This window comes from Pangasianodon hypophthalmus, chromosome 17 (genome assembly GCF_027358585.1).
Source record: "Pangasianodon hypophthalmus isolate fPanHyp1 chromosome 17, fPanHyp1.pri, whole genome shotgun sequence".
NCBI classification, from domain to species: Eukaryota; Metazoa; Chordata; class Actinopteri; order Siluriformes; family Pangasiidae; genus Pangasianodon; species Pangasianodon hypophthalmus.
This window is the reverse complement of record NC_069726.1, coordinates 1,321,848-1,337,092: the sequence shown is the minus strand read 5'-3', so window position 1 is coordinate 1,337,092 and position 15,245 is coordinate 1,321,848. Positions and strand designations below refer to the sequence as shown.

General features: G+C 38.1%; 1 protein-coding gene across 1 annotated transcript in view; it reads left to right on the top strand.

The window, feature by feature from the left end:
• nlgn2b (neuroligin 2b) overlaps window positions 1-15,245 on the top strand; it is a 66,349-nt gene that overhangs the window by 24,919 nt on the left and 26,185 nt on the right. Inside the window, exon 3 of the mRNA XM_034312492.2 lies at window positions 13,208-13,261. Within this exon, the coding sequence (XP_034168383.1) occupies window positions 13,208-13,261 (54 nt within the window). The remainder of the gene's footprint in view (window positions 1-13,207; window positions 13,262-15,245) is intronic.

Genomic DNA, 15,245 nt, shown 5'->3' with positions numbered 1-15,245 from the left:
TTCCAAAACCGTAACTATCCTCTTTTTCTCATCCCTTTATCCTCCTTTCCTTCTTCCTCCTCATCCTCTTCTTTTTTCTCATCCTCTTCCTCCACTTTCATGTCCTCATTAAACCTCCAAAATAGTCGCAGTTCTCCTTATCATCTTCCTCTTTCTCTTTTTCTTTTTTCATCAATGATATTTATAAAATTATTTCTCACTCCATTCTCTTCCTCTTCCACTTACTTCTCTTTTTCCTTATACTTTTTCTATTCCACTTTCCACATCTCTATCTCCTTCTCTTCTCATTCTTCCCCTTCTTCCCATTTCTTCTCTTCTTTTCTTTAAAGCTCCAGACATTATATTCTCCTCTTTCTCATCTTCCTCTTCATTTTCCTTTTCTTTTTCTCCTCCTCTTCTTTATCAGCCGTGTAAGCCTTAATGGTTCTTCGGTTGTCCCCAGACCTAACATGTTCTCTGTAGAACCCTATAACAGAGTGTTTCCCTGTCAGAAAGATTCCAAGTAGAACCATTTTAGGAGCCTGATATTGCAAAGAACCCATAAAGAACCCTTGAAGAACTATTTTTTCTGTAAGTGTGTGAATTAACTGGATAAGTATGCGGTATTAACTCATTATTTTCTGATTAAGACCTAGAACTTGTCGGGAAGTTAGCTTCTTTTAGCTACTTTTAGCTTCTTGCTACTTAGTAGAACCCCTTAGAAAATGTTTTTTTAATGGTTCTTTATGAGATCATTAGATAATTAAAAATTCTTATCCTTCTTAGCATAAAAGTTTACCAAAGCTTTTGGTACCATAATTGAAAAAAGTGTTATTCAGGGGTTCTTTAAGTGTTCATTGGATAATTAAGTGTTCTTAGCCTCCTAACAACCAAGACAGTTTAGTTAAACACCTGACAGGTTCTGAATTTATCTAAACTGTCTGTTAGGAGACTCAGAACCTGTATTTATCCAATGAACCCTTATAGAACCCCTTTTGTAGCTGTTTATTATTTAGCTCTTGGTATTTGGTGCAATCTTATAAAAATGGCTTCTTTATGGGTTCATTGGATAATTAAGGTTAAAGTAATTAGTTTTTAGCCTGTTAAAAGGGTTCTACTTGGGTTCTTTCTGATGAGGACACTCTGTTCTTCCAGGACACTTTGTATAAATATTAAACGTCTGGCAGGTTCTGGGTATTTGCAAGACAATAAATAGCAATTTCCAGTAGAAAAAGGGTTCTTTAATGGTTCTTTAAGGGTCCATTTGATAAATACACACATAGAATCTTTCCTGGTTTGGAAATACTCCATTGTAGGGGTCTACAAAGAACCTTTAAGGGTTGGGGACAAACAAAGAGTTCTTACCTTGTTTGTACCACACATGTACCCAGTTAATACGTACAGTTTAGTGAATAATTATGGGTTCCTACCCTGCTAAAAAGGTTCTTCTTGCAACCCTTAATGATTGAAAAACCCTTTGAAGCAGGGTTCTATATAGAGCCTTTAAGAACCGTTAAGACTTCTACATATTTTACATTTTCTACATACTTTTGTGATGCTATCTGCTCCATTACACAGTAAAATACACTTCAAATAAAATCTAAACATTGGTGTATGAATGTAACATTACAGACATTTTACCAGCTGATTTTTTATTAAAGATTAGATTTATTATATTTATTAAAGATTTTATTAAAAAGATTTTAGGCTATAAAATGGCTGCTGATTAGCAATCGTTTGTCCATTTCCTGAGCGAGGAGGAAAAAGGGCATCATGTAAGGTGATAAAAAAAAGTAAACTGCCGTGTGTTGCAAATGAACAAACGCTGACTAATGAACACACACACACACACACACACTTTTTTTTTAAATGTTATTGCCAAGGTTGAACTGTGAAAAAAACACAAGCATCACATTGACCACTTCAATCTGAATCTGAAGCTTTTTCCCCCAATAAAGAGATGGGAATCCTCTTCCTCCTCCTCTCATTTTCCTCCTCTTCCTCTTCCTCCTCTTCCTCTCTGCACTGCAGTCATCCCTCCGTTTTTAATCTCTCCCCTAAGGAAGAAGTCTCAGGGGACGACACACTGGCTGCAGTAAATGAGGAGTTTGGCTCAGTAATGGCTTCCCGGGCTGATCCTCTCATTCTTTTGGCAAATCAAAAGTGTGTGTGTGTGTGTGTGTGTGTGTGTGTGTATGTTTGTGTGTGTATGGGTGTGTGCGCACATTGGAGGAGAATCAGTCACCAGATCTCTGGAGATGAGTCTGTCATCAGAGAGACGAGAGCACTTCGCTGCTCACACCAAAAGCTCAGGAGATTGCCAAAGACTGATAGCATAGCGCTTAGCCACTCAGCGTCCTGGTGTGTGTGTGTGTGTGTGTGTGTGTATTCATCCTTCCTCATTAATCATCACTTGATTTCTGGACCTACATTCAGTATTATAGAGAAATTTGAAACACATCAGTGTTGATATTGGCTGACAGTGTTGATACAGTGTTAAAATTAGCATTTAGCATTTGTTTACATATCTCTTTTTTTTAATTTAGGATTTTGTTCAGCTGCTAGTTTTTCATCAGACATATGAGAGCCTGTGTTGGTGTTTTTAATTTGTAGTTTTGTTTATGAAGGTTCACCGGATGCTTATCTAATAATAACGCTAAGTAGATAACTAGCTAGCTAGTCGATTTTTGAGCAGTTGTATGCTGAGTCTTAAAGAAAAAACAGGCTAGCTAAACTGGCTAGCTTGCTAACGTTGATCAGTTAATTCTCTCTAAAATCACGTCATCAATATTGTCTTCATTCTCTTCCTCTTTGTCACTTCATCGCATCTTTCTTCTTTGTCTTCCTTCTCTTCTTTAAATCCACTTCCTTGTCCTCTTCTTCCTCTTCTTCCTTTACCTCTTTTTTTTATCTTCCTCCTCCTCTCTGTACTGTACTCATGCCATTTTTTTTATATCCAACCACTTTTATAGCCATTAAATCTCTTTATACCATAGCCGTCCTCTTCATGTCCCACTTCCTCCTTTTCTTCTTCTTGTACTTCCTTTCTCTTCCTCTTCTTCTCCACACTGCAGTCATGCCTCTGGTTTTCATTTCTCCCCTAAGGAACGAGACTCTGTGCTGCAGGAAATGAAGGGTTTTGCTCTGGGTGAATACTGGACACATCTTTCAAACATTTCTTAGCCACATTTCGGAAAAGAATATTAATTTTTTACGTTCTTCCGTGATGTCCCTGGCTCAGTTCCAAATTAATATTCTTTTCATCCGATCAATAACACTGCACAGTAAAACGAAGAGACCGAAGCCGCTCGATAGTCATTTGAATCGCAGGAGTGTAATATAAATGTAGATTTGCTTGGTAATTGTGTGTGTGTGTGTGTGTGTGTGAGTGAGTGTGTGTGTGAGTGAGTGGGTGTGTAGGGGCTGATTATAAATAAAAACCAGCAGTCAGTTGACTCAGCAGAAGAACCGTCACGCGATTTTCCTCTTGATGCAAGAACAAATTCTATTTTTGCAGCTCGTGATCTGGTGAAAATTAGATCAGGTTTCTTGTATTTCATTTGCAGAGTAAAGGTGTGTATCAGGAACACACCACACACTCATCCCCGCTGATGTTCAGTTATCACGGAGGCTTGCGCTTTCTTGGATGTTTGAACACAAGACTACAAGTCTGGCTAGGATTCTTACTTACGTAAACATACGTAAGAATGATGGCGCTCGTTGAATCTGCGTCAAGTATGCATGTTTTTATTTGAGTTCATAATGTGAACGCTTATGCAGTCACAACTTTTACGTTTTTGTACATGTATGTATATGTATTTTGTACGTTTAATTGTAGATTATTTTGCTAACTATATTGATTTGTTCCCAGCAGTGCAGTATTATGGGCTGTTTTATGCAAAGTCATGATATATAATTCCGATTAATTCAAAAAGTTATGAATAGTTATACTTATCCAAGGCACTGTACATTCTACAGATAATGTAGTTAATTTTATTCATCTCCCAAATGATGATGTGTTAATATCTTATTAATAACGAGCTTCGGTTTATATACAGTGTATTGAAATCAATAGCTACATCTCAAATGCCGTACTATATTCAATACACTTGTATAATATACGCTGTGTACTTGCATATGTAGTACGTGATTTTTGTAGAGGAGTAACAACTTAAATCAAATATTTTCGTACACTAGGGGGAAAAGAATAAATTGCCGCACACGGTAACATTCACTTAAATAATAACGACTGATAGGAAACCACAAAAACATCCAGTTTAAATATCCGTGCTGTAGCACCGTTCTCACTCAACCTGAGAAGAAATTAAAACCACAGAACCATCTGGTGGCTTGAGCTGTGTCCAACATTCCACACTAAATTTTTTGACATTTTTAGGATTTTAGAGTGCACTACATTTCTCCCAGTCTCCCCGTAGTATGAGGACGCTACCATACTAAAGTATGAGAAGTGCGTCATAAGAACGCAGCTAATACCTAAAATTACCTGTGGTATGTATTTATTAGCAGATTAGCTAGCTAGTAACTATGCGACAATAGTGCGGTTATGATGTTGTGATGTCAGTTATGACCTTCAGATATCATATCCTTGTACGACATCTCAAAATGTGTTCTTTTAGGATTTCTTGTCCAAAACAGATTCCACCCAGAGCTTTTCCATTAAAGGGGAAAACCCCCGTATCCGGACGAGCTCGGTTTGGCTGGTGGAAGCCAGATGATCAGAGAGGAGCCTTAGAGCAGCGGCGTGAGTGCAGCTATTGAATCTCTCACCTTGTGATCGATACTAAATGAGTTGCAGTGCTGAGTGATGCCGGAATGTTCCTTCAGCACTGGATGGATTTCCGCACTTTGATGCACCTTGATAATAAACCCCAGCATCCTGTTCGGCTCAAACGTTCTCGATTTTTACGATGTTAAAAACAATTTTCTGATATAAACATTAATGGTCCTCAGTTTGGCTTTTAAAAAAAAAATATATGTAAAAAAGGGAGATTTCTGTGCTGTTTAATTTAAGGTGGACAACATATATTTTTTTGTTTTTCTGTTAGTGTTTAATGCAGGTAAATGCTGTGCTGTTTTTGGTGGTGAATGTTAGTGTTTTGTGGTGTTTGAAGGTGAATTTTGATGTTTTATTGTGATGACAGTGATTGTTGGTGTGCTATTTTGTGGCATTTGATATTAAATCTTGTTTTTTTTTGGTGTTTTTGTGGTAAATTTTGGTAGTTTCTCATATTTGATAGTGAATGCTGATGAATATTCTGTGGTGTTTGATGGTGAATGTTGGTGTTTTGTGGTGTTTGATGGTGAGTCTTGGTGTTTAATGGTGTTTGATAATGAATGCTGGTGAATGATCCGTGGTGTTTGAGGGTGAATGTTGGTGTTTTTTGGTGTTTCAGGGGTGAATGTTGGTGTTTTTTGGTGTTTGAGGGGTGAATGTTGGTGTTTAATGGTGTTTGAGGGTGAGTGTTGGTGTTTTATATTGTTCGAGGGTGAATGTTGGTGTTTTGTGGTGTTTTAGGGTGAACGATGGTGTTTTGTGGTGTTTGAGGGTGAGTGTTGCTGTTTAATGGTGTTTTAGGGTGAGTGTTGATATTTTTTGATATTTGATATTTTTAATTTTGGTATTTTATGAGTTTGGTGGTGACTGTTGGCGTTTTCAGGTGCTGCTGTGAATCTTGGTGTTTTGTGGTGAATGTTGGTGTCGATAGTAAATGTTGGTGTTTGTCTTTAATAAGAAATGTTGGTGCTTGTTGGTATTTTGTGGAGAATGTAGGTGTTTGTTGGATAATCGTGGTGTTTGTTGGTATTTTGTGCTGTTGAATCCTGGTGGCTGACAGTTCGTTGGTGTTTGATTGCGTTGGATGTTGCTTTGATGGTGTTTGACAGTGAATTCTGGTGTTTGATGGAACACATTGCATAAAAAGCTAAAGTGAAGCCCTAGGTAGTGCTGACACTGTTTGAAGGAGGCTATTCTGTGTGTGTGTGTGTGTGTGTTTCTTTGGAAAGAGGACAGGGATCAAATGTGTTTGTGTTTGCCCAGTATAAGTGTTTTCTGAGCCCAAATTCCTGCTGGAGTATCAGCTATCAGTAATATCGACATGTTTGGATATCAGTATCCAGTCTTAAGCTGAGACAGTACACAAAGAACAACACACACACACACACACACACACACCCCTCCTATATAAACACCTTTTTACCACCCAAATATATTCACACACCTGAAACTGGCAGCATCTCAGCTGCATGTCTGTTCCTGTAGGCTGGCTGCCCCTCCATTCAAATTCCCTTTAAACAAAAGCACAACTGACCCTCTGTTACACTGAGGACTGGAAGCGTGCCAAAACACACACACACGCACACACACACACACACACACTTTCCTCCTTGATCTTGTTTCCATCCATAGCCGAGCTCTGCAATCCCTAATTTTTATTATTGCTAAAACCGTTTACTTTATTAAAAATTTCATATTTCACATGGAGAGAGAAAGAGAGAGACAGACAGACAGACAGACAGATGGAGTGAGGTGGAGAGGGAGGGAGGGTATAAAGAATGAGAGATAGAGAGAGATAAAAAGAGGGATAGAGAAAAAGAGGATAGAAAAATAGGAAGGGATGGAGAGGGGGAGGATAAGAAATACAGATGAAAAGGAGTGGGATGGAGAGACAGAGAGAGATAGAAAGAGAAATGAGAGATAAAATAAGAGACAGGGAAAGAGAGAGAGAGAGAGAAATAACGCTAATACAGAGATCTTGGATTAAACTGAGGGGGTGGAAAGAGAGAGAGAACGAGAGAGAGATGGATAGAGATCAACCCCAATGGAGGAGTTGTTTTATGCAAAGAAGAAGAACAAATTTAGACTTCACATGTGATTCATAGATCAATGGATTTAAATTAAGAGCAGCATTTTCACTTAAGTAAAATATGTAAGTTCAACAAAAGCTAAACAGGCAAATAATGGCTGGTTTATGTTAATCTCATTAAACAGAAATACATACATTTGCAAATTTAATTTATTGTAGTAACATGGACCTTATCTCAATATGTAAAAGCGACATAATTTACTTAAGTGGAAATTCTGCTCTTAATATATATACATTGATCCACGAATTAAAAAACACTGTGGAAATGCCGTCTAGGTTGCCCCCATTGTAGAAAAAACATGATAAACTGCCCTCTAGGGTTCCCTTATGTGTTAGTAAATTGTAATGAAGTGCTCTATTGGGTGCTCTTCCAATAGAGAAAACGTGATGAAGTGCCCTTTAGGTGCTCCTACATACGAGGAAATGTGCCCTCTAGGTTTTGCCCCTGGTTTCAGCAACGCTTATTTCCGTACCACACTTTTTTCCTTACAGCGTCCTAAACCACGTTTTTGGGATTTAAAGAATGGTCAAACCTTGTAACCTTTGATCCTACCATCCTGTGTTCCCTATTTGTAAATGTGAAAACCTAATTTTTTTGCGAACTGTATATTTCAGTCCCACGTTGCTTCAATTCTGCGTTCCCTCAATAAGAAAAAAGGAGTAACATCCATCCTTCTTTTTGCTTAAATCTTTTGAGTAAATAAAATCTCACTCACTTTCAATCTCTTTATTCTTGTCAGGATCACAGTGGATCTGTACTCTATCCCAGTGAGGCAGGAATACACCCTGGATGGGACGACAGTTCATTGCAGGGCACCATGAACACACACATTCACACACTTTTTCACACCTAGGGGCAATTTATCGTAGACAGTTGACCTACTGACATGTTTTTGGGAGGTCGGAGGAAACTGGAGAATCTGGAGGAAACCCACGCATACATGGAGAGAACATGTGCAACTCCAAACAGACAATAAGGTGAGCTCAGGATCGAACACTAGAAACCTTGATCTGTGAGGAAGCAACAATGCCCCACTGCAGTGCTGTGAACAATATTTGTGTTCATTAAATCTCACATAAGGCACAGTGGGTAATGCCTCATAGCCCCAGGGTTCCCGGTTTGATCCTGAGCAACCCTCTGTGTGGGGTTTCTGTATATATTCTTCTTGTACCTGTGTGGGTTTCCTCCAGGTTCTCCAGCTTCCTCCCATGTCCCATAAACAAGCTTTTGGATGGGTGAGTTTAAATTACCCTTAGGTGTGAATGAGTGTGGAAATGAGTGTGTGTTGTGCCCTGCAATGAACTAGCGTCCCATCCAGGGTGTGTTCCCACATCACTCCGAGTATTCCCAGGATAAATGTCGCTTTTCCACCATGACCTTGACCAGGATAAAGTGCTTACTGAAGCTCAATGATTGTATGTTAGTTGCCATTGGAGGGTGTTTTGAGTTATGATCTTTGGTGACCCCATTGGACCATGGCCATAGGAATCACCAAATCACCAATAGGAATTTCACCAATTCCTGGAAATAGCGATATCCTTCTGTTTGGGATGCATCCATGGAAAATGTCGTAGTTCATCCACAAGGAAGATGAACATGATTTATGCTGAAATGTTTTGCATTGAATGCAAACACACACTATCCTAAAGGATAATCTTCCGAATGTCCCCACAGAGTACTAAATACACACCTGCACACACTGATGGAGAACTCCATTTAAAGCAATTAAAGTGCACTCTAACACACTGCTAAAGTGCTGATGTGGTCAGTGCTTAATCCATACCTATCCATCTATCTCACACACACTCGCATACACTGTGATAGCGTCTAGCCATCTCCCTCTGAGATGTTTCCCAGAAGAAGTGTTTTGAGATGGTGAATCAGCCCTGCATTGATCGCTTGCTGCTCTTTAAGTGCTCTGTGTGTGTGTGTGTGTGTGTGTGTCTGTGTGTGTGGTGTTTTGCTATTAGAAGTCTTGCATGTGTTTGTGTAGTGGTCTGCCAGATACAAGTGTGTTTGCGAGCGTGGTGCGACCACTGTGGCTCCAATTAAACGAGGCAGTGATGGAGAATGGTGTGTGTGTGCATGTGTGTGTGTGTGTGTGTGTGTGTTTGTGTGTGTGTGTCTGAAGGGTGATGAAGAGTAAGCAAACACATCTGCTGTACCTTAGGCTCGAAACTAAAGATAGCAAGTACACGGTTTAGAATGGTACCAACCTATTTGTGTTCCTTATGATACAAATCATGTAAATGTACCTTTAAAGGTCTTTAAGGTCCAATTATGTGCTCTAAATAAAAGTACATGATGTATCCTTGAGTGTATCCTTCCGAGTGTAAGTAAAACTCAAGAGTGGCTACAGCAACTGAACAAAGTGATGACACAATTAAAGTCTGTCATCTTCAAAGTAAAGGGTACAAGACATACCCATTTGACAAGCAACTGTACCCCCCAAAAGAAGCCTTTTTGGTACCTTTCTTCCTAAGTAGTACTTGAGCGTGGCCATGGCATCTGGACAAAGTGGTAACAATTCAAAACCTTTTTTTGAAAAAAATAGAAGAAGGAAACAGTGTGCTTATGTACTTTACTTTTTATCTTCTCTGACTAAATGTACAAGATCTAAAGGTACTCAAAAGTGGTTATGGCATCTGTACAATGTAGTCTATCAATTTAAACCTGAAAAGGAATAGTCATGTCTTTGACTATGTCTTCTAGGTTCTTTAAGTAAAGTTTACAACAATTATGTATGAGGATACATCTGATGAGAGATTGGACTATAAAAGGTGAATGTTGGTGTTGACAAGCGGTTTTACCCTGAAAAGTACCTTTTTGGTCTTTTATTTCTGAGTGTAAGTAGTACTCAAGAGTACCTACAGCCAGGTAGTAACTCAGTTCAAAACAATGAAAAGAAGAGTAGAAAACAGTCCTTAGGTCTGTCATCCTTTATCTAAAGGTACCACCACTTCAACAAGAGATTGCACAAAAGAAGGTAACTTGTAGTATTTGAGAGTAGCTGCAGCATCTGAACCAAGTGGTAACTGAAAAAATGACTGAGAAAGAGTAGAAGACACAAACACCTTTGACAGTACCACGACTTTGATAACGGAAAAAAGCCATGAAACGTTTCTTTCATGTACCTTTATTTCTGAGAATATTATTAATACTTGGGAGTGCTTAAAACAGTGGAACTTAAACGCTAACTCAAATCAAGTCAAAGCAAAAATCTGAGAAGAAAACAGTCCACAGGTCCTTAACTAAAGTTACAAGATGTGTCCTTGATGGGACCACCACTATGACAAGTGAATGTACCCCTAAAGGTGCCTTTTTGGTACCTTTCTTTCTAAGAGTGAAAGCGGTACTCAAGAGTAGCTACAACATCTGAACCATGTGGTAAGGCCAAGGGTGGAAAACAGAGTACATATGCATTTCATCTTCAGGGTCATGTAAGTAAAAACTGTATCCTTGATGGTACCAACACCACAAATGAAAGTACCCTGGAAGATACCTTTTTCAGAGTGTAATGTGTACACAGGAATAGCTACAGCATCTGAACAAAGTGGTGACTGAACTAATGACTGAAAGAGTAGAAAACAGTGTCCTTAACTCTGTCATCCTCTCTATCTATTGGTCTCTAACTAAGTTCTCTAACTATTGGTATTGGTAATCATTGGTAAGCTATTGATATGGGATCATTAGAGGGAACTACCACTTTAAGAAGTGATTGTACCTGAAAAGGTGCCTTTTTGTACCTTTCTTTCTAAGAGTTTATGAAGTACAGAGTATATAACCACCACGCTAACAAATGCTTGTACCTCAAAAAGTGTTTTTTTTAGTACCGTCCTTTCTAAGAGGGTAATTAGTACTTGCGAGTGGCTACAACATTTGACCAAAGCAGTAAGAAAAATTTTCCTGGAGTCCCTAGGTCTGTCATTATCATTTAGTTCCTTGAACTAAAGACACAAGATGTATGCTTGTGAGGGACCACCTTTTGACAAGTGATTGTACCCTGAAAGGAACTTTTCTGGAACACTAATTTCTGAGTATAAATAGTACTTGAGAGTACCTACAGCATCTAAACATCTAAGATAGATAACAGATTTCTCAAGTCTGTCATTCTCTAGGTCCCTTAAATAAAGGTACTACCACTTCAACAATTAATTGCACCATGAAAAGTACCTTTTTGGTACTCTTATTTCTGAGTGTGAGTCGTACCCGAGAATAACCACCACATCTGAACTTAAAGGGGTAATTAAGCTCAAGCCCTTTATATTCTCGGTCCGTTAACTAGAGGTACAAATACACCCTTGAGTGTGCCTTTTTTTTGGTACCATACTTTCTGAAATTCTAAGTAGTACTTGAGAATGACTATAGCATCTGAACAAGGCGGTAACGCCGTTTAATACTCAACAGGAAGATGAGAAAAGCTTTTCATCTTTTAGGTTGATGTAGATGTTTGAGGGTATCGCCCTTTGACAGGACATTGCACCATGAAAGGTACCTTTCTGGTACCTTTTTTCAGAGTGTAAGTAATACTTGAGAACAGCCACAGCATCTGAACCAAGTGGTGATGGGTGGTTTTATATGTTTTGCAGCTAACTTGCATGGTGATCGCACTAGCATGGTGCTAGCAATGAAACCATGGCAACTGGCTATAAACTTGTACCATGTGTGTGTGTGTGTGTGTGTGTGTGTTTTACATGGTCCATCCTCTCAGCCTAGACAATGATGGAGCATGTGTGGTCAGTACAGGTCTGTGTGTGTATGAGTGTGTATGAGTGTGTGTGTGTTCCTTGCTGACAGGTAAACAGGGTAAATAATGAAGTGGATCCCTATCTTACTGCTTCACAGCAACACACACACAGGTTACACCGATAGCTCTTGCTAATAGCTGGAGCACTTAGTGCTGAGGTAGACATGACTGATACACACCATATAGAGATTTTTTTTTTTTTTGCTGTAACAAATCTGGTTATTTACTGTGAATATGTACTCATGCTCAGTCAGGTTCCTCTTCCTGTCAGGATGTAATTGAATATAAACACATTATTCGGAATGAACAGATAATGTGTTAAAAACAGATAATGTGTTGAAAATCATGGGGTCTGTGAGCTCATGTATGCGCAAGAGGGTGGATAGCGCTTTCCTCCGAGTCTGTAAGAAGATGCGGTTGATTGGCTTCGTGTGTCTTGAAGGAAGCCCGTGTTAGCCTTCACCTTCCCCGTTTGATAGATGTTGTATGATAGGGGAGAGCTGGATGATGAGTGGGAGGGACTTGGCAGATGATCAAATCCCACTCCTAAAAAATTCTACATTTCCACATCTGGGATTTTTCCAATGTTTCTGAGCATAAAAAAAATTGGTTTAGGCCACACCCACTTTGGGTTTAAATCCGAATCCAGATACAGATAGTAGCATTGCGTCACTCCTCCATACAGTGTACTAAGAGAACCGAACAGGGACTTATAAGTAGAGACATAAACATAATCCTGACCACTAACTCGAAATCTCAAAACCCAGAACTTCTGTTACGTTCCTGTTCACTCTGTATTCTCCCTACGTAGGGTTTAATGTCGTCGCACTGTACGTTAGTCACGACTTCGTTGCAGAATACAAACTACGACTCATGGTATTATTTTTTTCTTCACATTTTAATGTAGTTTAATAAAAAGTTGCATGTCATTCTCTCTATTTTCATGACTTCATTAGGGCTGTTTGTCGCTTATAAAACACACTGGGGTCCCGTGTTCAGTAGCTGTGAAGGAGACACTCGACACGTTTTAGTGTAAAATAAGTTACAAAAACTACTTTCACAGGGACAGTTACGTGAAAGGAAGCAGGCGCTGTTCTGGATACGGTTCCAGCATACGGCACCGAATGGTTCTGGATTTGGTTTTAGAATTATGTTAGTACTGTGCTAGTAGTTACAGTGTGTGTGTGTGTGTGTGTGTGTGTGTGTGTGTGCATTTGTTTCTTTGGTGTGTGATGTGTTCCGTCTGGGTTTAATTGCACTCAGTTTTAACTCAATGCAAAGGCTTGCAGCTAGATTTAACTGTGTCTGTGTGTGTGTGTGTGTGTGTGTGTGTGTGTGTGTGTAAAACAAGGACACACAGGAATGAATGACATGAGGGATGCTGCACTGTTAGTGTGTCTGTTTTTTTCATTGTTGTTTGAGTCTTTTTGTCTTTTAAAAAAACAGATTTTTGTCGTTTCTTGTTTTTCTTGTCTGTTTTTTTTTCTTGTTTTTTAATGAGACTCAGTGAGACTCTTTTTGAATTTTCTCTTTTCTCTTCTTCCCCCCTGTGTGTGTGTGGTTTTTTTTTTTCTTTTTTTTTTTTTTTTGTCTCAGGTCCACTCACTAAAAAACCTGACGAGTCGGCGACGAACAGGCCGAGGGACGAAGGTATTTTTCCTGCATGTCTTTTTTGGTCAATTTTTTCACACACACACACAAACGCAGACACACACATACACACACACTCTTTTTTGGGGGTGTAAATGTATCTGTTCTCTTGATTATCACAGCCTGAGCTGAGATTTTACACTGTATATCTGAGACACACACACATATTGCTGTGCTCTGTAATTGCTTAGGTTTAAATAGAGACACATCTGGCTAATCCAATTGTCTCAGAACGATGGAAAGACAGAGATGAAGAGGAGAGACGGGGAACGAGTGCAGCTCGAATGCAGTGTGAATATGAAGCAAAAATGAAGGCGGAAAAAATAATATTAGAAAATGCGATGAAGGGAAATTTATGATGAAATAAAATTCACGGACTTTGAAGAAGAAAGAGGAATTTTAAAATTCTTTTTTAAGTCCTTTATTAAAGCTTTATGTTAGATGTTATGTTAGAAATGAAGGCACTTGTGTTTTATATATATATATCACCCTATACACACCTAATTAAAAAAGAAAATCAGAGTTGCATTTACAGTGTTAGATTCATTCCTCATTCCGCATCACCGAAAAGTAACTCTCAAACAAAGAAATAACGTTATCTTTACAAGTGTTTCGTATTTATTCCTTACTCTCTTGATTCACATCTGTAATACTCACGAAGAAGGCTGGGTGATATGGCCAAAATATCAAATCATGATACTTTATGACATTTCCATGATACTCGTACATATCACAATATATAGGACTGCTACAAAACTGCCAAGTATGTTGCATTTAAATTAAAATAAACAAATAAATAAATAAAATTAATTAATGATACTTTATTAGAGACGACACAATACTTTTTATGATACTGATACCGTACGGAAGCACTTAAAAAATCACTTGCATTTCAAGTGTAATAAATATAAAAACATATAATGTATAAATAAGTTTATATGACTTAAATAAGTTATATATAATCAATAAGTTTATACAACTTTTTATGTAGGTTTAACTATCAGTATAAGTGTCAGTATCGATGTCAGTGTCAGTATCAGTCTGGAAACATCCCAGAAACATTGGATGGGATATTGGAGCAAACATATCAGATATCGGATCCTGTAACAAACAGCAAAGATTAGAATTGGATTTGGAAAAGAAGTTTATTTTCAGAACTGGAAATGTTTGCATAAAAAGAGACTTGATTGATATATATATATATATATATATATATATATATATATGTATAGATAGATAGATATATAGATATAGATATATATATAGATATAGATATTTCATTTATTGTTTATTCTAATATAAAAAACCTGTATGTTTAGATATACAAAAATAAGCTACAAATGTCTACAAAAATAAGCTGACATTGAAAAGGAGGAAAAATATACAGTTCTGTAAACGTCTTTTAACACAGTACAGTTTTAAAGATTCAAAAGTAATCAACTTTCACATCAAATCAGCTTCCAATAAAAGTTATAAAGTGATGTCTTGATATCGCAGGAAAATGTACGCTGAAACACTGAAACCCGAAAGCAGACTAACAAAATTAATAAAATTAAATCTGACATTTGTCTGTGTATAACTATGATTATTAACATTATTTATTTTGGTTTTTTTATGCATTATTGTTTATACTACTCTACTTTACAGGTAATGTACTTATTTTACTGAAAATCAAGCTCAAACTATGTACATTAAAATGTTACGCTCAGATTTACACACACTTCAATGAGACACGAGTTTGATCGTACAGGTACGATGCTGGAAATGTAATGAATCAAGGCCAGCGTATGGACTCCGCAAAAAAATAAAATTATTTATGCAAGGCGTTAAAGATGTGAGAAATGATGCTTTCAGGTTCCTCAGCACGTTCTCCGCTGCCCTCTGTAATCGGACGCTAATCTCTCTGCTAAGCTCGTGTACCTGCAGACATTCCTGCGAGTCAGGATCGATAAAATCCCGACCTTCACCTGACCTGCTGAACAAC